This window comes from Alexandromys fortis, unplaced genomic scaffold, assembly GCF_014885135.2.
Source record: "Alexandromys fortis isolate MF-2015 unplaced genomic scaffold, M_Fortis_MF-2015_v1.1 scaffold_85, whole genome shotgun sequence".
Lineage (NCBI taxonomy): Eukaryota > Metazoa > Chordata > Mammalia > Rodentia > Cricetidae > Alexandromys > Alexandromys fortis.
This window is the reverse complement of record NW_026067975.1, coordinates 5,905,188-5,932,637: the sequence shown is the minus strand read 5'-3', so window position 1 is coordinate 5,932,637 and position 27,450 is coordinate 5,905,188. Positions and strand designations below refer to the sequence as shown.

At 36.6% G+C, this 27,450-nt stretch overlaps 1 protein-coding gene across 2 annotated transcripts; it reads left to right on the top strand.

The window, feature by feature from the left end:
- The first annotated feature begins 934 nt into the window (after positions 1–934).
- Positions 935–17,966, top strand: Plscr5 (phospholipid scramblase family member 5). Of its 2 annotated transcripts, none has more exons than XM_050157261.1 (7): positions 935–947; positions 5,064–5,212; positions 10,824–10,866; positions 11,707–11,927; positions 13,297–13,458; positions 15,885–16,046; positions 17,928–17,966. In XM_050157261.1, the coding sequence occupies exons 1-7, from the start codon at positions 935–937 to the stop codon at positions 17,964–17,966; spliced, it is 789 nt and encodes a 262-aa protein (XP_050013218.1). The 2 variants fall into 2 exon arrangements, with proteins under 2 accessions (XP_050013218.1, XP_050013217.1); XM_050157260.1 differs by having other exon boundaries at positions 5,064–5,248.
- The last annotated feature ends 9,484 nt before the right edge of the window (positions 17,967–27,450 follow it).

The following is a 27,450-nucleotide window of genomic DNA, read 5'->3' as shown; positions in this document are numbered from 1 at the left end:
GCTTAAATAAGATAATTAGATTCAGGCTCAGACTTAACAAGCAAAATAAGACAACAACAAAAAGTTGCGTATCAAGTAAGAAAATCTGTGCTTGTAATATGTACCCTATTTAAACTTTTTTTTTTTGTCCCTATACCTTCTGTGGCAACTGTATGACAGAGCAGACAGTGCTTTAGTGTATCCAGTGCTATATCACTGCGACTGACGAGGTGAACAAAGTCCAACATCCTCCTGAGAAGCTGCACTCACAACCACCAGCTGACTCTTGAAGGTTGAAATTTCATTTTCAGTACCCGATGAGTCAAGTGTCTGTAGGCTTTGCTTAGCTCCATCAAGGTGCTAAACTTTTGTGTTTCCCAGTCCCCATGATTGATCACGTTTCATTCACAACTGAAAATAAAAAAAATATTTACATGTGTAAGAGCTTGGGGATCTATCCTTTTCTGGTTTCTTGTTTGTTTTGTGGGGTATGGGTCAGACAAAAATCACATGACAAAATGAGGGAAAATGTGGCTCTAACATTTGAACAGATCAGGAATTGTATTTCCATCTACGACAGCCTTCCAGGGTATAGGATGACTTACACAGCCTCTGACTCTGAGAATGTAACAGACCACATCCAACTCCAGAACACAACGATATAAATGCTGTGCTTTCCTTTCTCTTGGCTATTTCTAAGTAACTCTTTCAGCTACCAAGCTATATGGCTTCTTCCAAGTAGGTCTTTTACCTAGGGTGATGGCTTCATCTCCTCCTGTTGTCTGAACAGATAAAATCAAACACTCTAGAACCAACCAGGCGCTGTGCCTCTGCTGTCTGTAAGCTGACATGAAGCGGACAGCAAGGGTCGGGAGCTTTATTCCTTCTGTTCTCTCCGTGTTGAAACAGGAAAAGACTTTCCACCTGCCTGCCTTTGAAGGGGACTCAGACTGCCATGGCCTCTAAAGGTAAGGGTAAACATAGCCAGCGTCTAAATTTGGCCTCGTATATGTTATAACGACAAGTGCATGGATATTGGAGCATTATAACCGGTCTGGCTGGTACTTTAAAAAGCTGTCATTTATTGCTTTTGAACACTGGTATTTGAATTATTTTACTTGAAGGTTTACTTTGTCCTAACTGAAAACACACACCCCACACTTTTAGCCAAAAGAATGTACAGAGTCCAGCTGTACAATGTGTTTTTGTTGCTGTAAATGCAAACCTAGCAATTTAATAAGAAAAGCTGTAAAGCAACTTTGAGAGTAAGGAGGTTTAATTTAAACACAGAAATGGGATGAAATTCTAAGTCTAAATGAATCTGAAGGAAGGATTCCACCTAGACTTCTAAAAAATGTTATCCAAACATTCATAATTGCTCATTTGTTGTTCAAAGTCACGTGGCACTCAGCCCAGTGAAGAACAGAATATCAGCGAAGCCTCAACTAGATGCAGCAGAACTAAACATTTGTGCTTTATGAACTTAAAATATTTTAAAAATACTTTGGTAGTAAATTCAGCATAAAAAAATCAATCAAAATGATCAAAATATCCAATTTAAGCAAGAAGATCTATTAGGGACATTAGGAGAAAAGGGTGCAATTTCACTTAGAACCCTAAAACTATTGAAATATGTGTTTTAATTGAGACAGATTTCAAAAGAGAGAGATAAGGTTTTATCAGGGCTAATAATACACAATCACAGTAAGATATTTCTAAAAATAAAATTATAATCCATTTTTATTCAGTTATCAAAACAAAGCACTATTAAGCTCTTTAAGGAAAAGTTTCAGAATGAGTAAGTTTGATTTGTGAAACTTAAGGGAGCATTTAAAAGTAGTCACAAGTGTAACCTCCCCTAAATTATTTAAATAGATGACTCAGTCCAAATAGTGTGAGCCCATTCTTTTTTGCTTCGTGTACACATCGCTGCCATCTATTAAACAAATTAGGTAGTCTTTATATTTTTCATTCTTATTTAATGTGGGTCTGGGAATCCCCGGGAAAGCTTGTAAAGAGATGAGAAACTTCATCAGAAAGAGAAAAATAGTGACCTTTACCGCATGTGTGCAGAACAGTCTCTATGCTGACGACAAGCAAACACAAACCGTGACAAACATTCCTTGAAGACTGAAACTATCACAGGCCAAACACCTCTCGTTTTATAAATTAAGAGGAGCGACAGAGCGGCCTGGAAGGAAAGAGTTGCAGAGTGTGTAAATTATTTATGGTTCAGTTATACATTTTTAAAAGAGTAGATAGAAATTCAAAGCCCGATACCAATTCAAAGGAGATTTCTATTCATCTGGTGGTCCGGGTCTTTGAAGAAAATGTGACCGGAAAGCAAGATTATGATTAATCTGCCAAAAAGAAGTGATGTTCAGTAATGAAAAAGACTGTATTTGTGAATTAAAGCTGCACTAAACCTAGAGACAAAGTTTAAGACAAAAACAAACATCCCTCTGGCCAATTGAGAACATTTAGCCCACGGTTTGGACAGAACATTTATTATAAAATCAAAGAGACAGGAAGATATTGTTTAAATAGAAAATCTTGTTCGAGCAATAGCCTTATCTAATTTTTACCCCCCAAAAATGTTTGAGGCCATGTTTTTCAAAAATGTTTAAAGATATGACCATAACTCCATAGTGGTCTTTGGCCTATGAAACTGTATTGTCCTGTAGCATCTCCTGAGAGACTCGGGGTTAACAGGGCATTTCATAGACAAGTCCATGGAAGCCTGAGCTCAATGCCATAGATCCAAAGACATGTGTATCATCTGGAACCTCTTCAAGTGGTAAAAACAAAGACAAAGAAAGGCATCCTCTGAACCTGCTGTAGGGTGAGACATCTGGGAGCTCAGGCCAGGGATGGGCAGTCCTTGTGGGAAAGCAACTGCAGCCTCATCACCTACAAGTTCTCTTACAGAGGGGCCAAAGGACAAGTTTCTTCATTTGTTTAATTCTCAGGCAAGTCCTGTACGGATGTCAAATGCCACAGACAAATGCAAACTAAGCAACCGACATCAATATTAATATAAACCCAGCCGGTTCCTACAACCTAGGGGTAAATAAATAAATGAGTCATCTGGCAATTGCCCCTCATTAACACTTCCTGTATGCACAAGCTTAACAAGCTTGTCATTACTAGAATCAATTTATTCCTCTGTCCAAAGGGCCATTTGTCTGTGTCCCTTCATCCCTGTTCAGACTACGCTTGGGTTTTCTTAATGATAAGATAGGCTTATTATCTTGGAAAGAATTCTACTGCATTTTTAAACTGTGTGATTACAAGATACAGAAAAATACCTCAGACAACAAGAAACTTTTTATAAAACTGGGTATCCTTGTAGAAATAAGACCATATAATTTATATTAAGTATTTATATGGCACCCCAGTTTTACTATATGCTCAATGACAGAATCACTCAAAGGTTATGCAGCTGCTATAAATTTATTCTTTGTATCAATCCAGAAGCAATTCCTTCATCTCATTCATGTGCATGTTACTTAACAAGACTTCAGTCTGTCCATGATGGACCACAAAGATCATGGTACATAAAATGTTGCTACCCAATAATGTTAGAGACTTTTAACTTTTAAACATACACCATGACCTTCACACATCAATGAAATTACCTAATGATTGATATATTCTCAGAAAATGTTAATGCTGTTAAGCAATGTGATGTTTGACTGTGCTTGCTTTCATGATGAACCCTACTACAGTTTGAAAAAGAAAACTTGGCCATTCGCTTTCTTGTGAATCAACAGCTAAGATAATGCAACACAACATTGAGAAACAACTCAAATTTATTCACATATTTTTCTAAAAAAAAAAAGAACCTTGACACTCTATGAGGATGAGAATCATGAACACCAGTAGTCTATGGGAAAAAAAAAAACTTAGCATCTAATGAGGGAAACAACACAATGATATTTATGAGAATGAAATAGGGGAACTAGTAGAAAGCTAACATTTAGAATTTTAAATAAAGATTCTCCTGCCTAGGGCTGATGCATAACATCACATAGACTAATACACAATAAATAAGAAACTCACAGAGTCCAATGTGAGATGACTGAAATAGAAGCAAATTTACTCAGCAGTAATATTCATACCAGGGAACTAATAAAGTGACCTTTATATAATTCTATATAAATATACTAAGACACAGATAAATTATGAGCTTCTTTAAGCTTACTCAGTTTAACAGTGGGTTTTCAGAGGATATCCTCATACTATGAGGACTATTAGTGTTACCTAAGATCTTATCAAAAGGCAACTTTGCAAACCTTCCACCCCAATCTCTGAATCAATAGCTGGAGAGAGGACCAACACCTATTTTGATAGGTCCGCACTCCAGGTGGTTCTAATGAAGGTTGAAATATGAGAGTCATTCAATTAAACTGGGCTACAATATTATGACTACTAAATTGGGCAGAGTAACTTCATAAAGTACAAGGCAGCCCCATAATATTCAAAGAAAGGAAATTCTGGCTTTAATCCCAGCACTTGGGAGGCAGAAACAAATGGATATTTTTGAGTTCACGGCCAACCTAGTTTATAGAGCAAGTTTCAGAATAGGCTCCAAAGCTACAGAGAAACCCTGCCTTTAAATAAATAAATAAATAAATAAATAAATAAATAAATAAATAGTAATGAAAACTTGGAGGAAAAATTCAAGTCTAAGCTATGAGTACAGGCTAACAGGTGTTACCTTGCACTTATACACAAACATATTTATACATGCAATGTATCTCCAGGCCAGTTATTTAAGTCAAGTTATTTAACTTATTCTCACAACTACCAACATTCTTCTATGTTCCTTTTTCTCTGGCTGAGAAGTCAAGGGGTGGTGGTATGGAGTAGTAAAAACAAAGCAAAGTGCACTGACATGAGAGATGTATCAATCAAGGAGCAACTTCAATCTAAATCAAAAAGAGAAAAGAAAGGAAGGGAGGAAGGAAGGGAAAGAGAAAGGGAGGGAGGGAGTATGGGAGGGAGGAAAGGAGGGCGGAAGATTAAGTAGAAGCAAAAGCAACCTAAATTTTAGCACACATATAGATATTCATCTCTTGCAGATTCCCAGAATCAAAAGCCTGGAAGACTGCCTGGTTTTCTTCCAGGATCTACAGACCCAGATCAACACTGTCGGGCAGCTTCTTCCCCTCCCAGGAAACAAGCAAGGCAGCAGCCTCATGACCGTCAGCCAAGTCGTTTCCTGCCAACAGCCAGTCTCCCCCCTGGTCTAGAATATTTAAGCCAGGTTTGCATGCCTTTCCACTTCTACTCTTGTGTTCCTTTTAAAGGCAATTCAAACTCGGTTTCTTGTTTTTCAACCAATAATTTAATGGAATGCAGAATGCATTATAAATCATAAAGTTATAAAGTACTGACTTTATATGTGTTATGTAGATGGGATTTTATTCGACGCTATTGTCACCCGTCCTTATTTGCTTGACAGAGTGATGAGACTAAATAGCTTTGGCTTTGCTGTTTAACATGTTTGTCTACTTTCTGTTCATTGCTCAAGGTGTGGAGGCATTCTCAAGGAATTATTAGACTAGGCCACCTACGGCTATTAATTAGACATGTATTGAACACTTGGATATTCAAGGTACATAAGAAGCATAAAACCTACCCCTGTCACTCAAACATTTCATTAGTTAATGATCAAACAAAAAACATTGATTAAAAAGTACAAAGCAAAGCACGAAAGCCAGGAAAACACACATCTTTAAGGGAGAAGGCAGTCGTGGAGACTTCAGCAAGGAGTTGAGACTTTTCAGCTGCTCTCAAAAGCAATGTGAAAATCCAAGGGAAAACAATTTACCAAGGCCACATTACTCTCTTCTGATGTTCCTGAGTCTTTAGGTCAACCTGCTTGAACGATTATATCTCACTATTAGGTACGGTTGCTGTTCGAGCTGGGGCACATAAAAAATCTTTGTCATGCAGCACATAAATAGAAATTGTTCATATGTGAATGTATTATTGTTGTTTTAACACATCACCCTACACAAGATTAGAATGACTCTAACACTAATATTGAGATGTCAGCACATCTGCTACCACGCTCCCTTGTTTGGCATTCCTTCAAACATAAAGTCTATCTATTTTATCAAAATCAAATCTCGGTGTTAATTTCCTTAAGGAACAAGAGATTTCTGCTATGCCTGATAGGGTTTAAGCTGCATGCAGCATATGTTCCTGGGAAAATGTTTATAATTGCAGATGCCTTCCCCAGAAACCCACTGGCAGACAAATGTTCTATAGAGACTGGCGAGCTCAGGGAGCTATGGAAAGGAGCTGGAAAAGCTAACCTACCATCTTCCATCTTCCATCTGCAGAAAGGATCAGCTGTAAGAGCTGGCTAGAGTTGATTAACTGCTGCAAGCTGTTTGGGAGTGTTGTCAGGCAAGGTTTTTGCCAAATATAAAAGTGATATACCAGCGCCAGAGGGCTGAGGTTTGATGATCACATATGGTCATCACATATTCTTCTTCTGCCCATGAAAGATGACATACCGTGGCCAGATGCCTGACGTGAATACATGTTCTAACCTTCAATAAATAGACAGAAGAACTCAGGAGCTTCAGTTTCAAATGCAATGCATTTTCTAAAAACATACGTCTGCCAATATTTTTTCAGAAAACAAAAGATGCCATAAATTGTTAACATTTTTTCCTAAAGGAAATGACTTACTCATTGTGTACTAAAAGAATATGGGTTCACTTTAAGCTTTGTACATATAAAAAGATATGTGGGAATTTCAAAAGTATTTCGTGTAAGTCTTTAGGAGAATGCCTGTTAAATGACTTTGTGTGTGCTGTTTTTCCTTTTGTTGAAAATATGCTTTTTCTTCACATCCTAAATCCTGATTCCATTCTCCCCATCCTCTTCTTCTCTAAGTCTTACCCCACTTTCCCTCTCTTCCAGATCCACTCCTTTTCTGTCTTTCATTAGAACATAAACAGGCTTCTAAGGGATACCAATATAATTATAATATAATATGATATAATACATAATGAGATTTTTAAAACTACCACATTGGAATTGGACAAAACAGACAGAAGGGAAAGAGCTCTAGGGAAGGCACAGGAAACATAATCCCACTCATTTACACACTTGGGAATCCCAGAAAAACACTAAAGTATAAGCCATAATATGCATATAAAGGATTTGTTGTCTTAAAAGAGGAGAAGGAAAACAAAACACACATACACACATAAAAACTAAAAAGATATATAACTTTTTTAAAAGGGAAAGTCCTAACATTACAATGTGAGTCAAGGAACCTCCAAAGATGCCATTGAGTTCATTTTCTGTTGGCCATCTATTGCTGGGCATGCAGCCTACCCTTAAGAATAATTTGTTTCCCCAGTGATACTCCATTGGAGAAAACCAGATTTTCATTTGCAAGTGATTATCAGTTGGAGATAGCTTCTGGGTTAGGGATGGGGCATGTGTCCAGTTCTCCTTTCAGCCCTGGGCACTATCTGGTGCAGACCCATTCAGATCCTGTGTGTGCTGCCTCAGTCTCTATGAGTTCCTATGGTTTCAAGGATGTTGATTTAGAGGACCTTGGTTTCTTGGTGTCATCCAACCCCTCTTGCTCTCAAATTCTTTCTACCTCATCTTCATTAGGGTTTCCTGAGACCCAAGGAGAGGGATTTGATGGAGACATCATTCAGGGTTGAGTGTTCCAAGATTTCTCACTCTGCATAATGTCTGTTTGTGAGTCTCTTCTGTAGTTGTTCTCATATGTTGCAGGAGGAAGCTTCACTGATGATGACTGAGTAAGGAACTGATCTAGGAGTATAGATGATTGTCTTTATAAGCCACTTTATTGCTAAATTAAAAAAAAAAAGAACAATAGTACTTGTTTTTACCTTAGATCCCTGGGATATCTAGTCTCAGGTTGTTGGTTACCTAGGCAGTGTCTGGTATGGTTCAGTTCATGGGCTAGGCCTTAAATCTAATCAGATATTGATTGGTTATTTCTGCGGGCTTTGTGCCACCATTTCACCAACATATGTTACACGCAGGACAACCTTGTAGATCAAAGGGCTTGTGGTTGGATCGGTGGAGAGTGTTTGTCTGTATCTAAGATGCTAGCACGCAGAAGTGAAAGCTCTATGTACTTCATAAAAGTCTGTATAAGAATGTCTGTTAAACAACTTTGCGTGTGATAACTTTCAACTGAAAGACATACAAATTAGTTAAAACTACGAATATTTGGAAATACTGCATATTTCAAAAATAAACCAGGAAAATATAAGAAAAATCTTTCTACATTAAAAACTAGAAGGTTATTTAAACTCTTACTATATTATTTGTGAATTAACTCTCAAGAACATTGTGTCAAACAATTTGAAACTAAATATATGTATTTATAGTAGGATCTGAGAAGCTAGTAGATACTTTCTAGATTGACTAATATTTACTCCTTTAGTATCATAGTATAAATATTAACATTTTTTCAGTTATCAACAGAAGGGTAAAATCACACACAAACATTCTATTCATTTTTAAATTTATTCAATGATATCAATACTTGTAATCTTTATTTTAAATTTTAAGTTATAATATTAAAAACTGTCATGTTTTCATTGACTCAGTATTTTAAAACCACTTTATTTGTCCTGGTATCTGGAGTATATTTTAATCTGTTTAAAATTTCTACTGATTCTTAGTACATCAGCCAGCAGGAGACAATGGAAAGGGTCCATTTAGGACAGTTTATTAGTAGCTCAGGACTATTCAAAGGAAAGTATAATAACCAAATCAACATTGTCAAAGGAAGGGTGCTTGTCCACAGAAAGAGATTAGTTCACTTTTTATTATGCAGGATGACAAAGATGAGAGGAAAACAGGGGGCAGAGATTAAGGTGTCACTGTGGAATTGCTTCCTTTGTCCCTAAAGTTAGGTTAGCCATGAGACAATGGAGTAGCACTGGTGGCTAGCTGCATGCTGTGTTCTTAGAGCTGGTTCCTAATTTCTTGGGATGTCCATCTAGTTGACATTTTTATTTATTCTTGACAATCCAATAAGACAATATACTAAAGTCTATAGTTCAACAAATACTTCATGTGCATCATTCAGTTAACATCTGGGAATCAGAGATGCAGCTTCCCTTTTCATTCTGTAGTAGATCTCTATAGGTTCAAAATTTAAGACTAGAATTGGATCCATGACACCAATATTCAAAGATGATAAACTCAGACATCTTATCCCTAATCTTAGTGTTCCAGTCCTAATTTGATTCTTCTCAGAGCTAATAGCCACATACTTTCTGAAGGTCTTTCCCCATTTTTTTTCCCACAAAGGAAATCTCCATTTTCTTCAAGAAAGCAAAAGGGATGTGATACACTCAAAATCTCACTCCACTTCAAGATGCTTTACCACGATTGTTAATATGATTTTAGAAAAGTTCAAGTCATGAAATGACATCTATAAAAAATATTTGCAATTTTAAAAAGAGGTCACATTGTCCTTTTTCATCATCAGTAGGACAAGAGGAAATATTTCCCTCACCTCAGGATATACAAGGACAATGAAAAAGCGAGTACAGCTTCAAGTTTTCTGGAGTTGTAGATTTACAATCAATACCAAAGTTGATGAAAAAAAAATGCCTTGGCTTAAAGAATCCTGTGGAGTTTACATGCATGAATAGAGCATACCGTGACAATAATGTTGGTTGGATTAGAAATGAACCTTTAGAAATGTGGTAATCAGCAGTGCAGTCAAGGCTTGTGATTTGGCTTTAGTAGGTCTATGAGCTGATTCAACTAAAAATACAAAACCCGAGGCTGTTCTAAATCACACATTACATATTTCCTTTGCAAAGGTCCTATATGGGCTGACAAGATGGCCAGGGGGTAAAGGTCATCTACTCCGAGCGTGACAACATGGCTTGCATTCCCAGAGTGCACATGAAGGTAGAAGAAGAGAAACAAGCCCTTAAAATGTATCCTCTCAGTACTGTATGGGTGCTGCGGTATGTACAACATACATCATGCACACAGACACACACGATAACAAATAAATCCGTAAACTGCAAATTTTTTTTTGCTTAATTTCTTTTTAATTACCTAGCCCAAATGCTGTGGCGGGTATTTGGTAACAGACCACTTATTCCGCTTCAGTTGACGTTCTGTTGGTGTCTGAAAGTTTTCTGTCTTCCCTAGCCTGAAGGAAAATAAGAATAAGAGCTATTTATAAACTGTCATCTTCCAACTTAAACAGATATTTCCTCCTTGAGAGGTGCATGGTGCCAACTGACGGAGCCAACTGATGGATGCCCATCCTGTGGCTTCATTTCGTCACAAGAAACTTGGGGACATTTTAAAAATGTCTTCAATATTACTATTCAGAGGTTATTTTTAAAACTTTCTTAAAATACTGTTTCTCATTTTCAGAAAGTTAGCATAACCACTGCTGTTTTTCTTGTTCTTGGCAAATCTGACTTGGAATTTTAAGAGTTCTATAAATTATTAGTTGGACAATAACATTTGGTGAAGACAGGCCACACATCCTGTAAGTGAAACATAGCCTCATATAGGAATTATAGAGTGATTATTTGAGTAAAAAATTCTTCCTTATCAAATTTGAATTGAAATATCAAATTAATTGAAATATAGTACAAATATGTTTGTTCATAGATCCAAAATAAAAGTTAAATAATTTTTTTTTCAGAATTTGCTTTGATTCCTATGGTTAAGTCTTTGCCTTATAAGTTGTGAGTGTTTGGAATGTTTTAATGAAAATGACAGATTTCAGGCTGCATAGTAAGGGCTGTGGCAGAATGGTTTCACTTCCTGTCTATCATCCTTTGCAGCTGGACCTGATAATCATTCATCAGCAGGTGGAACTTCTCGGGAGTAAGTACATTGGAGTTTGCATTTATTAAAACTTTTGAAAAGGCTTTACTGTTCAAAAGAAAATGTTATAAACAATGGGTAGAAAGATTGAATGATTGCTTAACCTATTTTTTAAACAAAATTAAACTTATTAGTTTAAGCACAACTAAAGTATAAAAGTAAGTCCTTCATAACAGTGACATCCATATTCTAATAAAATCAGTCTTAAAGTGGCAAGCAGTAATCAATATCCCATTGAAATTTCTTAACATTCTGAGAAGGGGATATCACAGTTGAGAGCATATTAAAATGTAATCAACACAAATGCTATCATTTTATTCCTTCACAATCACCTCAATAAAATAGGCACACACCTTATCAGTAGATAGATGTGTGTAAGGATGATTAACAATTTCAAATTACTTGAGTGTTTTCTGTTTATAAGATTCTATATTACTCCAAAATATGGCAGAATTGAAGAAGTTGGCCAGTACCACTACTGTGGATGCTAAAAGAAAATTTAGATACAGTAAAAAAAAAAAAAGTACTACTGTAAATTGTCCAAATAACTTGCAGAAGAACAATAGGGTTATTATTTGAGCAATGATTTCTTCCTTACACAATGTTATTTGGTTGAAAGGTGTCACAATATGTTTGTTCATAGTTCTAGAATAAAAATTAGTTATTAGTTTTGTTCTTGGTTCTTGCTCTAACATCTAAACATGGAAAGAGATGTGTATGAAGATGAGACTATCAGTTCAGTATATCTGCAGCAACTCTATGTTCTCTTAATAATCCTTGACTTTTGACAAGTGGTGATGCCAATCAAAGCATGCCTTCATATGATGTGTTTTTTGATAGTGATACTCGGTACTGAGACTTCCAACAAATACGAGATCAAAAACAGCTTGGGACAAAGAATTTACTTTGCAGTGGAGGAAAGCATCTGTTTTAATCGTAATGTGTGTTCCACGCTGAGAGCCTGCACCCTGAGGATCACAGACAACTCGGGTCGAGAGGTGATTACAGTGAACAGGCCCCTAAGGTGTAACAGCTGCTGGTGTCCCTGCTACCTACAAGAGGTTGGTCACCGCCTCTGAGCATCTTTCCTTTTTAAGATCATTCCTTTAAGTGACATTCATCTGGAGCTATGCGACAGTCAACATAAGGGTTGTTTAAATTTATATCTTCCCTTTTAGGATAAGGAAAACATGAAGATTTGGTGAGGTACTTTTTCCATTTGTAACCCAAAACTACATTAGCTAGCATTAGATTAAATGCTAAAGGGAGTTCATGCTTCCTGTAAAAATAAGACATGACCTCCTGAACTAGTGTATTATGCAAGCAATTGCAATATCTTCAGGTGCCCACTACACAAATACAGTCATCTTCTCTAAGAGTAGCAATGCCCAGGAGGTGCCATGACACTTAACCTCTACTAAGATGCCGTCTTCCATTGGTGTTATTCTCCTCAGATAACATTTACCATTTGCATATTCAATAAACCCACAGTATGCAATAGAGTGATGTCATTTAATTGTTTTGTTTTAGAACATAATGTCATTGTCATTGTTAATAAAGCTGTAACAATAATTTTTATTGATGTAGAAAACTACTCAATTTGATATGATGTCTCTGTGGACACTAATATTACTTCATCCTCTATTCAGCAGATTATATGTGTGTGTGTTTTGAGATCTAAGACATTAAGTATAAAATATATATTTCTATATATTACACATGTTTATATATGTTTATACATAAATGTCATATATTTATATATGTTTGGCAAGCTTGATTCATAGGAAGTTAAAGTACTTTGGGAAAGAGTGAATTGTGTGCTTTTACTATATATATATATGTATGACTATGACATGTATGTCATATGTATGACATATGCCATATATCACTATATGTGTGTCACATATATGAATATATATGTATGTATATCTTGTTTCCTTCTAAAGAAACATTTCCTATTGCCCCCATTCCAAAGTATCTTACAAAAGGATTCTACTTGGCTTACACTCAAATGCTGAAATAATGTCAGAAATAAAAAATGTGAACACTCAACAACCGAAAAAAAAGGTTAAAATGGATCTGTGCTATGGATACAACTGAGAAGTAGTAATTGAGTTTGTCCATGCTAAAAAAAAGTTATGATTCACTCACTGTCACAGGTGAGGTGGGACGACAGCTGTGCCAAGGACACAAAGGCATTTAGAGGGGAGTGTGACACACATCAGCAGAATGAATTCTTATCATTTCCATGACACAATATAAAATGTCAAAAGAAAACAGCAATATTCTTCCTAAATAATATTTATAATGATTATTATAATACATCAGTGATTTCATAACAAATACTATGTAGAAGTAAGTTGGCATTCTTCTGTAATTGATGTGCAACAACCTTACGAAAATGTCATTTTTTACAATTTTCTCTTACAGCTAGAAATACAAGCCCCTCCTGGTACTATAGTTGGTTATGTTGCACAAAAGTGGGACCCCTTTCAACCCACATTCACAATCCAAAATGCAGACAATGAAGATATTTTGAAAATTGTTGGTCCTTGTGCAACCTGTGGCTGTTTTGGAGATGTGGACTTTGAGGTATGAATGACAAAGTTTTGCTTAGGTCCTGATTTCTTGCAACATAATTCAATTTATAAAACGTCCAAATCATGGGGCTGGAGAGATAGTTCAGTGGTTAAGAGCACTAAGTGTTCTTCCAAAGAACTGGGGTTCATTTCCCAGCTCCTACATGGCAGTTCACAACTGTCTGTAGCTTTAGTTCCAAGGAATCTGGTATCTTCACCCAGACATACATGCAGGCAAAACCCAATGTACATGAAAAAATTAGTTAAAAAATTCCAAATTATGATAGGCAGTCATGGCAAATGCCTTTAATCCTAGAACTTAGAAGGCAGAGGCAGGTGGATCTCTGTGAGTTTGAGGACAACCTGGTCAACAGAGTGAGTTCCAGGACTGTCAGGACTGTTTCACAGAGAAGCCTTGTCTTGAAAAACAGAAAACAAAAAAACTCAAAATCATAATGTATCACTTAAATACATTTTAAGAACTGCATATTAGTGTAATACTCTAATAAATCATGTTTCCATGCCAATAACAACTAACAGACATTAGTCCAGAGATTCTAAGTCCATGTTTTTTTTTTTTTTAGCAAAAACAATGCTATGACAATATACTGATTGGCCCATTTTATCTGTCATAAACAACTGCACATGTAATTCAAAGAAATTTTAACAAATAAAAATGAGAATTATAAAATTAGAATTCTGGACCTATTTGCCAAATACAGTTGATATCTATTGTACTTCCTTACATAAAACAATAAATGTCTTGTTATTTTTAATTTCAGCCTCTAAATCATTGAACATCAAGAATATATATATATATATATATATATACATACATACATACATACATACATACAGAGAGACTGTGATTTTTAGGTACCCAATATGTTCAAAATGTTGTGACCGTTAAAAGTCTTGGTAACCCTATGTTTGATGGGGTTGATTCATAGGGAGTTAAGAGCACATGGGGGACAGAGGGCATATGTGCATTTTGATCATCAAAATTACCTATGCCCTTTCCTGTTGGCCTGCTTGATGGAAATTTAGCCCCATTCAGGTCTCATTTTAGAAGCATACTGCACTAAAGTGTCACTATATAAAGCTATATTTGAAAGACTGTATAATAATGCACTCTCAGATTTCTGGTACTGAATACTAAAATGAGCCATTGGAAATTTAACCGGCAACTACATATGCTCTTAACAGATTATTGTACACATACATTATATGTGAGAAAACCATTCGGTTTTAAAGTATCTCCTTTTCATTATTTGTACGGATCCCACATAGGTCTGTTTTCCCGACTTCTGGAGGAACCTATACACACCAAGAAAACAGACTTTGTTAAGTGACTTGTCCTAGATCCAGAATTGTGAAAGGGTGTGATGTGTTTTTTGTTGTTTTGTTTTGTTGTTTTTTTCAAGACAGGGTTTCTCTTGTGTAGCACTGGCTGTCCTGGAACTAGCTCTGTAGACCAGGATAGCCTCAAACTCATAGAGATTCACGTGCCTCAACCTCCCAAGTGTTAGGACTAAGGCATGTGCCACCACTTCCTGGCTACATGACTTCTTAATAATGTGACTGAAGTGAGTTTAAATACCAGGGTTTAGTTTCCATGCTATAGCTACGTCCTAAGACATCTCCCCTATTTTCAATTTTCTATCACCCTAGGGAAAGGGAAGGTCCATATTAAATAAATTTATCAGCACAATAATCAGGATAAAGAAATAAATATTTGATGAATCAGATGTGGATTCCTCACTCAGTGGGCGTGATAGGTTTCAATGTCAGACTCACCCTAATCTCCTGTTTACACACTAATTAGTGATTTCTAATACTTATAGTTGTTTAGAAGGAATGTGTTGACAAATGTCTGAGTGTAACTTAAAAGTGTAGTTTGACAATGCATTCGGTTTAAAAGCTTCACTAATTACAGAATTAATCATTTTTTTAAATTTATGAATTATACCTAGAAAATATGGAATGCATCCAAATAGAAATTTTTAATATCTCCGTGTGTATGCATGTGCATACACACACACACACAAACACACATAGTATTGTCCATATACTTTATGATGGCCAGTTCAGGTTTAAAATCTGAACACAGGTACCTTCATGCTTAGCTACATAACTAAGAGATGTACCTGCTGCCATCTTGTGGTTGTGTAGCCTTAATTATTTACTCCATCTACATAGAAAACGAAAAGGAAAGCAAACTAGAATGGTCTACAAACTGTGGCATCTGAAATCCTTGAACACTCTGGAGGTGAGTATTCACACTGGTGCTGATACGCAGGCACAAACACCGTAGAGCTACTTTTTGAGGTGGCGAACAATACAGTGGCTCAAATACACCATGAAACAAACACACTGAGAAACGGCAACTATTCTCTTTTTTATTTGCAAAGCTCATAGCTCTTATTTTTCTTTTCAAAGGTGCAAACTGTTGACGAAAAGATTACAGTTGGGAAGATTTCCAAGTACTGGTCAGGATTTGTCAATGACGTGTTCACAAACGCTGACAACTTTGGGATACATGTCCCTGCAGATCTCGATGTGACACTCAAAGCAGCAATGATTGGTGCTTGCTTTCTCTTTGTAAGTTTGGTCTAAGCTGCATGGATGAATTTTGTCCTTATGTGCCAACCTCTATAGAGCTTATCCTCCTCAACCCAGTCTTGACCCACAAAACATGCTTTATACATAGAAGACAGTTTAAGATAGGATCATCGTCCTTTGGAAACCAGAACTTAGAGCTTTACGTTTTGCTCAGGCTGATAACACAGGAGTCAAGTAACATCTTTGCCAAAATGCTTGACTAGTTCCTGCCTCGGATCTCCCCCTATCATGAATATTTTGAACTCACAGAAACCTGCCGGTGTGTCTGTCTTTCTTTCTTTCTTTCTTTCTTTCTTTCTTTCTTTCTTTCTTTCTTTCTTTCTTCCTTCCTTCCTTCCTTCCTTCCTTCCTTTCTTTCTTTCTTTTTTACATAAGCCAACATCTTCCTTCTTCCTTTTTTGTTGCACAGAATTTAAGATCTCAAACCTAATGATTACAGCAATCTATGATGCTGTTGAATAAACTCAAGCCATTTATTGTGTCTCCACTAAAGATGCTCATAAACAACATTAACTAAAAGTAATTCCAAGGTTATATTTTTAATGGACACAGAGAATTAAGTATAAACTAGGTAATATATATTATATATACATATATATACATAGAGATATATATCAGAATTATTTCTTCAAAATCTTTTGAGAAATAGGCTTAACTGTTTCCTACCATTAGTAGTTGGTCCCTATCTTTATCTACAAATCAAAGTAATTCCAGTTAATTTTTCCTGACATGAAATATTAATTCATAGGTCTTCATCACTTCCTGTTTATCCTTCCTATTTTTGCTCATTACACATTCAGCAGTAACCTTTCAACACACACACATGACAAGCATGCACACAAAACAATTACACACAGAAGCATACACTTATACACACACACGCACACAGAGAGAAAGACATTCTCAGACAAACACACATTCACATACCCTTTCTCTTGTTCATTAGATCTTGATCAAGTTGTTCACTTTATTTCTCTATTAAAAACAGTCCATCTGTGATCTTCTTTATTGACCTACTTGGCAGACAGACTGGTGACAAAATGGTCCTGGTAAATAATAGATGGTTCTCAGATCTTAACCCTTGCTGATTTTTCTTTTTATTGACTTTCTGAACCCTTCTAAATATTTGTGCTTTGACAAGTGTGTTTTCCGTCCTTGACTCACATTCTTTGGGAGATTAATGTGATATAGGCAGGTTGTTTCGATCCCATCAATATGTAGTACATCATACATTCTCTGTGTGGCACAAAGATTGTGGAATTGCAGATTTCACCTGGGTGCACCAGGGTCAGTTCTTGAACATGACATCTAATGAGTCCTCTGGGCTCAATAAACTCAAATGAAGACTGATCTAGATAGTTCCCCAGTATGAATGGGTAATGCTCCAACAACTAAGAAAGACACATACTTAACTGACAATAGAAAGAACTCTCATCCACTTCTTGTTAAATCAGAACCTCATGGTATCTTTGTGATCTTCCTAGTATATGTTTTGAGACAGCTTCTTAAATGTGTCACTAAGGTAGGTCATAAACACTGCAAAGGTGATGATTGTTATCACTTCTTCCTCTGCCTTATTATGTTTACAACTGAATTTTACGGTCTTGATAACCCCCCAAAATTTTGATTGATGATATTGGGATTACTTAGATAAGTATTTAAGTTCCTTACAATAAGAAAATTCAACATTTGAGAATCACAAAACTTAAAACATAGTTTTTTCTTCCAATAAATCATGAATTGCTGAAACACCATTAGGAACATCACTGACTCACATAATCAAAACTGGCATGTCAAGCTCTTGATCCTAATTGTTGCCTCTTTTACAAATTCACTCATGTTCACTTTATTTGTTTGTAGGATTTTATGTTCTTTGAGCACTCACTTGCTGGATTATAGCAAGCATGACGATGAAAACAATAAAATATGCAGAAGGCATTTCAGTAAGTAAAAGGCAAGTTTAAATGATCTCCTTCCTTTGAAGATGTCTAGGTTTGACACTCTCTAATTCTTTTTCATTTTCTTCTAGATGTCCCTTGGGCTCTGAATTTAATTTCTGAATGGCTTGACTATTCTAGTTTTTATGACTAAATGTTAATTATTATATTTATTAAAACAGTGCAATGATACAATTAGCCTGGTTGTGGATGCATGGTAGCTAAATACGCAATTACTAGCATGAGTACAAGGTTACTTTGAGAGATTTCCATTCTCTTCTTATCCTTTTGAAGTTACCGCAATGGTAAGCATGAAAGATGAGAGCTAAAGCTTGCAGCATCACTGATGGGAATTCAATGTTTAGAAAACGCTTTGAAGTATCTCTAGTACTAAGGGTGGTTACTAATCAAAGGGCTTGAATTTCTAAAATATCTCTTCAAAAGTAGTTCCTTTTGACTTTCTTAATTTTATTTCTTTTTAAAATTTTTACGCGTAGTCTTAACAAGATAAAGTATAAGTATTATTTTATAATGCATTTTTTCACATTTTTGAGAGAGAATCTCATGCATCTCAGACTTGGTTAATTTTCTTATTAAAGTAAAAATATTTTATTTATATCGGAAAAGTTGGAGATCAAGTAAATGATATGTGTAACAATTTGGAGGAAGATAGATAGCTTCTATTTCTTGAAGTTGCAGAGGCACAATTATATTCTGTAAGGCAATTAACTAAAGTACTGAGCAGACTCATCTCAGAGATTTAAATAGTCATACAGATAGACTCTAAATTAGCAAAAGCCATCTTATCAACCAGCATTATAGCTAACTGTTATGAAGTTTCTGCCAGTTACAAGATCAGACACTTCAAAATGAAGAATGGACAGCTCAGGAATTAAAAACAAACAAACCAAACCAAAAGAGTCAGGCCTGGATCCATGCAGCAGTGCAGAGGGAAGAAAGCATAGCAAATGCCACTGATTCAGGATGTACATGGTGCTGGGTAGCACTTCTGATTCCTATACCCTACTTGTCCCTGTGCTTCCAAAGCCCTTCAGCCAGGATCCTCTTCCTGAACATCCCAAAACATGGCATCAACTGGGAACCAAATCTTCAAATACCTGAGACTATATGAGATATTCTCATCCAAACCACCACTTGAGTCCAAGGCCATACTTGGCTGCAAAATCATGCCCCATCTCAACCTCATACAACCCCAAATAAAAACAGAAAATAATATCGTAATTGAACTGGTGTTCTGATGTTTAGTAATTTTATGAATGATAGCTCACATTGCCTTGTAGATGTACATACTTTTGCAAAAGCCAGTCCTTGACTATCTAAGTTTAATGCTAGTTTTAATTGTTGTCCATTGAGATGATAAGGTATTAATCAGTTCTCTCCTAAAAGGGCAAGAGTTTTGTATTTCCAGACCCAGGAAGAAAAGTAATTCGGGATAAATAAACAGACATAATTAGAGCTGTTAATTTGAACATAGAGGAAAAGAAGTCAGTAAGAGATAAGAGCATTTAGGAAAGAGAATTCTTGCCAGTTGAAAAAGAAAGTGCCAAGTCTCTGAGTCAAACATGCTGGACAAGTTTGATTTCAGAAGACTGATAAACACAGGAAGACTGAATGTAGTGGGATCATCAAGAGGAAGTACAATGCCAATAGATTTTAACAGAGTATTCTTTGTGAGCCAGAGAACCTTGAAACAAAACACTAAAAGCTTCCCGTAAGTCACCAGTACTTCTTTTATGAAAGAGAAATTTGAACTGGCACAGTGACATGTACCTATAATCTTCATATTGGAAAACAAGAGAATCTGAAGTCTGAGGCCAGTGTATCACAGAAAACTCAAGACGAGCCATGTCAATCACCAAAGCAGTTATGATAGATAGAGAGATAGGGAGATGCAATCGCACAATGCTAAAGGTGGGTTATAGTGCAGTGATGGAGAACTCTCATAGCATATGCAAGGATCTGAGCTTGATCATGAGGACTGAAGATGAAAAATAAAATTAAAATAAAAAGGAAGAATATTTGCTAGACAATCTGAAAAACCAGGTGACATATCAACAGCTTTCTAAAATTTTGACTCACTTGAAATTTAATTAGTATGCATACAAAGTTTTATATTTGTAATTTTTACTACAAAAACAACAAACTTTTAATGTCTTCATAACTTGACAGAATTACTATTTTATTTACTTTATTACTTTATGTACATTGATTTTTTTTTCCTATAGGCATATCTATACACCACTTCAGTGTTTGATGCCTATGGAGGCCAGAAGAGAGCATCAGATTCCATGGAACTGACATTATACACTGTTGTGAGATGCAGTGTGGTTGTCTGGAGCTGAACTTAGGTTCTCTGGAAGATCAACTCATGTTCTTAACCTCTGAGACATCTCTCCAGTTTTTAAACATTTCTATTTCAGTAGTTATATGTCGTTATTTCTCTGTTAAAATGAGAGGGTCTGGAACTATTGTTTATAATATTTAACTTTTCAAGTTACATATTTTTCCTTTCCATAAAAATTTAAATTTTTGAGTTTTTTTGTATATTTTGGAGGTCAGTCCTCCATCTGGTGTGGGTTTGGTGAAGATATTTTCCCATTCTGTAGGCTGCTGTTTTGTCTTGTTGATTGTGTCCTTTGCTTTACAGAAGCTTCTCAGTTTCAGAGTGTTCTATTTATTGTTTGATGTGGGAGTGTCATATATCAATCTTTTGATTTCATTGGTTAAGTTATAATAAACCAGCTGCTTGGCCTCATGGCTGGAACATAGATGGGAGGAGTAAACAGAATAGAATTCTGGGCGGAAGAGGAAGTGAGGTCAGACTCTGCTCTGCTCCCGGAGAGACCCGACAGCTCTGCTCTGGAGCAGAGACGCCATGCTTGCCATGCTACACTCTCCCAGGATGGACGAAGGCTAGAATCTTCCTGGTAAGCGCACCTTGGGGTGCTTACACACATCATTAGAAATGGGCTAGTCCAGGTGCGAGAATTAGCCTATAAGGGCTAGAGTATGGGCCAAGCAGTTCTTTAAATGAATACAGTTTGTGTGTTGTTATTTCGGGCATAAGCTAGCCAAGCGGCCGGGGTGTTGGGGACGCAGCCCCACCGCTCCTATTTCAACAATTGTTTCTTTTAGTGTCTGTGCTACTGGGGTTATATTTAGCAAGTGGTCTCCTGAGCCAATGCGTTCAAGTATACTTTCTGTTTTATCTTCTATTAAGTTCAGTGTGGTTGGTTTTATGTTGAAGTCTTTGATCCATTTGGACTTGAATTTTGTGCATGGCGATAGATATGGATTTATTTTCATTCTTCTACGTGTTGATATCCAGTTATGTCAGCTCCATTTCTTGAATATACTTTCCATTTTACATTTTTGCTTCTTGTCAAAACTCAGGTGTTCATAGGTGTGTGGATTGATATTCAGGTCTTCAATGCATTTCCATTTCCCCTGTGGCTGTTTTCAATACTGTAAATCTGTAGTAACAGTTTGAAGTCAGGGACTATGATACTTCCAGAAGTTCCTTTATTGTACAGGATTGTTTTGGCTATCCTGGGTTTTTTGCTTTTCTATATGAAGTTGAGTATTGTTCTTTTGAGGTCTGCAAAGAAAATTTTGCTGGGATTTTGATGGGCATTTCATTGAATCTGTAGATGGCTTTTTGTTTTGTTTTGTGGAGTTTTTTTGTTGTTGTTTGGTATGCATATAGGAGGCTAAAGGACAATCTTGCAATGTTTCTCATGAGCTGTCCACCTTGGTTTTTGATACAGGGTCTCTCATTAGCCTGGAACTCACAAATTAGACTAAGCTTGCTGTCTAGTGAGCCCCAGGTCACAAACTCTCTTTACTTCCTTGGCAATGGCATTATGATTGCCTTCCAGTATACAGAGAATTTTATGTGAAATGATAGAAACTGGACTCAACTCTTCATGATTGCACAGGAAAAACTGAACTGTCTTCAATCCATAACATTTGATTTTGAATCCTTGAATCCTTATTACGTTTTTTAAATTTATTAAATGTGTGTTTTGACCATTCTGTTCTTTGTTACACTGTATTGATTACTCTCCAGGCTTACCCTCACTTGCCTCCTCTGTCAATCCCATACTCCCTCTACCAATCCCTTTACCATATTGTGTTTATGATTTGCTTTGAGACCTGGTGTGTTGATAATCAGGGTCATTTGTGTGACTGTTTGGAACTGTTTATTAGAGCCTGGTTGGGTCACAGAAGTTATGCAACTGATGGCAGTTTCTCCCACAATCAATGAACACTAACTAGTTCAGTGGAGTAAACAGGACCCTATTCCCCTCCTTCAGTCATGATTGACTGTTGACAGGTCCACTTCTGTGAAGATGCAATACCAGCAAGAACAGTTGCACTGAGTTCATTATTGGGATGGCTCTAATGTGGCACTTTCTAGCCTTTCTTCAGACCTGTCTCCCAGCTCTTACATTTGTTCCATGTATCTTCCTCACAAATGCTGCTTGAGCCTTAGAGAAGGTAGTATAAATGCATTGTTTGTGGCTAAGCATTCAACTTTCACTCATTCTCAGCTTCTTGATAAGTCATGTGTGACTTTGCCCTCACTGCCTTTCACCGCAGAAAGGCTTCTCTGATTCAAGATGAAAGTAACATCAATCTATGTCTATAAATGCAAATAGTTAGGAGGCAGTTTAGTTTGACATCGTGTCGATTTAACTAAGCAACACTAAAAGATTATTCTCAAGGTGTGGAATTTTCACTTTTTACTAGGACTTGCATTGCCAAAAACAGAGTCCATCCAGTTGGACAGAGAGCAGTTGGTTATCCCATAATAGTCATGGATCTTTTGCATAATTAGTCACATCTTGCCCGGCAGACAGGTACTGTAATGAGTAAAATTTACAATTAGTTTGAAAAGTTTACATCTACTGGTGCCTTTCCCACACCCACCCACAGTAACCTGCATGACATCTTCTCGTTTATGAAACTTAACTAACAGGGAGAAATCTTCCATCTCATTCCAGATGAGTCTCTCTGTGCCTTTATTTCTCTAATGACTCCTTCATTTTTCAATAGTGTATTGTTTAATCTCCATGAGCTTGTGTCTTTTTAAAGATTATTTTTCTGTTGACTTGGAGATTTATTCTATTGTGGCCAGAATTACTGCAATTTTTCTCCACTTGTTGAGGTTTATTTTGTGTCCCAATATATAATCTATTTTAAAGAAATTTCCTTGAACTCCTTAGAAGAGTGTGTACTCTATAGTGTTTGGGTAAAATATTCTAGAGGTATACATTGGGTACACTTAATTTCTGATAATGTTTCTCTTTTTAAATCTTGTCTGGATGACCTGTCAGTCAGTGAAAGTGGAGTGCCGAAGTTACTTAATAATGCTGTATTGAGGTTAATATGTAGCATACTGCCTAGTAATATTTATTTTGTGAAATTGCTTGCACTTGAGTTTGGTATTTAAGAATGTAATGTCGTCTTGGTGGATTGTGCAGAACAGAATAAAATGACTTTCTTTATCTCTACTCATTAGTTTTGGTTTTACTTTTATTTTATAAAAGTCTAGTATTGCAATGCCTATTTGTTTCCATCTTCTATTTGTTTAGAATACTTTTTCCCATCTTTTTTTTTATCAAAAGTAGTGTTTCCCCTTGAAGGTAAAGTATGTTTCCTATAGACAGCAAAAAGGTGGCTCATGTCTTTAAATCCATTTGGTTAGTGTTGACTGAGGTTTCTGTCCTGCCTCGTTTCCACAGTCGTTAAGTCCCAAAGAAATCACACAGAGGTTTACATTAGTTATAAACTGATTGGCCCATTAGCTCAGGCTTTTTTATTAACTCTTATAATTTATATTAGCCCCTTATTCTTGTCTGTGTAAGCCACGTGGCTCGGTACCTTTTTTCAGTGAGGCAGTCACATCTTGCTTCATCTGTGGCCAAGTCATGACTGTGGAGGAATGGGCTTCCTTCTTCCCAGAATTCTCCTGTTCTCATTGACCTGCCTCTACTTCCTGTCTGATTGTTCCATATATACTTTCTGCCTGGCTAATGGCCAATCAACATTTATTTAAAATATAATTGACAGAATACAGACCATTCTCCCACACCAGTAAGCCTGTATCTTTTAATAGAGGAGTTAAAGCCACTAATATTTAAAGTTATTATTGAAAGTTTTACATTGATTGCTGTCATTTTATTGTTTCTGCGGTGTTAGTTTTCCTAGCCCTAATTTGCACACTAGTAACAGTGGCATCATTTGTTTTCTTCCTGTAGCCTCTTGGATATGGGGACCAGTCCCTTCAGTCTGAGAAATCCCTTTCAGTAGTCTCTGTAGGGGTGGTTTTGTGGAGATAAATTTCTTTGACTGATTTTGTAAGTTTTTCTTTTCGCTTCAATATGACAGATAGTATTGTCAAGTATAACATACTAGTTTGACATATGTGATCTTAGGACTTGAAGAACATTGCTATAAGCTCTTCTGACTTTTAAAATTTCCATTGTGGGAAAACAGCTGATATTATTATAGGTTTGCCCAAATGTGACTTGTCACTTCTCTCTTGTAGCTTTCAATACTCTTTATTTGTTCTATATGTTTAACATTTTCATTATTAAATGATATGGGAAGATATTTCCTGGTCCTATTTGGTGTTCTGTGTGCCTCTTGTACCTATAAGGGCATATCTTGCCCTAGATTTAGAGAATTTTATTCTGTTAACTTTTTGAAGATATGTTGTATGCATTAACCAGAACTTTCCCCTCCTCTTTGAACCCTATAATTCATATCTCAAAGATCCTGCATATTACTTGGTGGAGTTCTTTCTAAAAATTACCCCTTTTTAATTGCATGATTCAATTCTTCTGCCTTATCTTCCAGCCATAATATTTTGTCTTCTACATAATCCTTCTGTTGGTGAGGCTTTCCACTGACATTTTTTAAATTTACTTACTGAATTTTTCATTTCAAGTAAACTTCAGTTTAGGATTTTTTCCTGTATTTCTGTTTACTGAATTCACTCTACATATCCTGAATCATCTTTATTGTATATTCAGCCATTTTTTTGTGTTTTGATGTGGGAGTGATTTCTTACTAATAAAGAAACTGCCTCGGCCCTCATAGGACAGAAAATTAGGTAGGCGGAGTAGACAGAAGAGAATTCTGGGAAAAAGAAGCTGAGAGAGAGTCGCCATGATGCTCCCACTCCAGACAGACGCAGGTTAAGATCCTCTCTGGTAAGCCAGCTCATGGGCTACACAGAATATTAGAAATGGGTTAGAACAATATGTAAGAGCTAGCCAATAAGAAACTGGACCTAGCCGGGCCAGGCAGTGTTTGAAAGAATACAGTTTCCGTGTAATTATTTCTGGGTATAAACTAGCCATGCGGGCGGCCGGGTGCCGGGGACGCAGCCCTGCCGCTCCTATTTCAACAGATGGCGCCCAGACGTGATGGGCTAAATCCACTTAAAAACCTGAGAGGGCTTAAAAAGGAGAGAGAGAGAATTTAAGACAGCTTTTTGCTGTTTCTGGGTTGCGTGCCGCAAAGAAATTGTCCTGACTCGGCAGCAGGAAAAAACTGGCTGTTTTAAAATGCCGGCTTTCTGGGCTGTGCCGCCATTGTGATCTCTGTCTGGCTCCGGCGGGAGACAGAGCTTATGAATGGAGCATTTGGATTAAAGTGCTACGATTTGTTTGATGGCAACTAGACTGCTGTGTGCCTAAAAGGGGGACATTGTGTGCCGCAGCTCAGAGGCACAAGCAGCTCCGCCATGCTAATGGTGCAATGTGCAAGGATCAGAGGCACGAGCGGCTCCGCCATGTTGGACTGGGCGGGGCCAGCATACAGTACCTGTTTTTGACCTAGGAATGTCACAGCTTAGATTCTTAAGCGCTTAGTGATTTAAAGGCGCTTAGTGATTTAAAGGCGCAAAACAAAGTGCTCCTGGATAGTAAAAAAGTTACAGATTCACAATAAAACAGATTCAGACACTGTTGGATAAATGTACGTAGGCTTGGGAAAGAGAAGAAAAAGAATATAAAGAATAAAGTTAATGTCTTAAAAAGAAAAAGGGTAAAGTCTTTAAAGAGACAGAGTACAGAAGTACAGATAGTTATAGATTAAGAGAAATAAAGAAAAATAAGCCACGTAAAAATGGAAAATTCACAGAGAGTCTGGATTATGTACATTGTGTTTTCTTTAAAATTTTTGACTGTGAAGGAGCTAAGTACAGAGAGACATTTCATTATATGGGCTGCCAAGCTAAACCAAAATGGATTTCATGAGGGTATTATGATTTCAGAATTTGGGTCTAAGGATATGATGCTTTGGAGAGGGTCTTCTTTTGTTTTTGCAGAGGATGAGACCCTGTGGATTGCATCTATTCCGATTTGGTATGATAGACCACGCCCTCCTGAAAGGTTGCTGTGAACACCCTCAAAAAATTGCTTCGCTCAATTGCCAACTGAGATGAAACTAGCACACAGGTTATATCATGAACAACCTAATTAACGACGCCCCTATTCAGCAGGAAGCAGTTTGGAGAGAAAAAACTACGCCCATGTTCCCAAATATTGTTTATAAATGTTCTTTTACATTTAAAGGGGGATATGATATAGATATGAATAATTTGCATTGGTATGGATTTTAAGGTCAATTTTGTTATATGTATATGTATTTTTGATCTTGATTAAGGTATTGTGATTGTGTAGTTCATTTAAAAATGTAATGTATAATTAGGAAATATAGGTTGTTAATGGATAATCATCGCTAATAGTTAAGCTTGTAGTCATGTTAATTAGATTTTCTAGATATATAGAGATATATTTCAGTTAGATAGGCATTCTTCATATCTTTCAAAGACTGCAGAATATGGCATTTAAAATATTTTAATAACTTAGGACTTTTCATGACAAGGAGACACGTCTGCTCCTGGCAGCACCAGCTACTTCAAGAGGAAGATGGGCATCGAAGAGGATCCTTATGGAGTTTGATAGTCATTTGGGCAAGAAACTGCTCTTGCCTGGACTGTTGCATAAACTGGACACAGAGAACCCGCAGAGAGAGGACTGCTGAACTTGCCTAAAGGTGAGATGGTCTTTCGGGGTTCCTGATTCATGAAAGAGTCTGCGAGACATTCTGCAGGACACAGCAGAAAATGACTGAACTGTCTTTGAAATTTCCTGCTTCATGGAAATGTCTCTGGATACCATGGGCCTGTAGGCCGAAGATGGATGCCCCAACGGTACAGAGGAACTTTGGGTGACTGTCCAGGCAGCGAGATGTCTCTGTCATTTCTAGAGTTTTCTTATTTCTTGTTTACTTAGGTAATATTATATCCTTCTGGAGTCTTTGATGGAGTTGAAGAATGAATAGTTATAGTTTTCCTTAGTTATGATAAGAGATAAAATAGATATAAATATTGTAACTGTAATTCTTAC

Coding starts and splice junctions, on each gene's coding strand:
- Plscr5 (XM_050157260.1), top strand. Junction 11,928..13,296: donor GTCCCTGCTACCTACAAGAG/GTTGGTCACCGC, acceptor TTTCTCTTACAG/CTAGAAATACAAGCCCCTCC. Junction 16,047..17,927: donor TTGGTGCTTGCTTTCTCTTT/GTAAGTTTGGTC, acceptor ATTTGTTTGTAG/GATTTTATGTTCTTTGAGCA.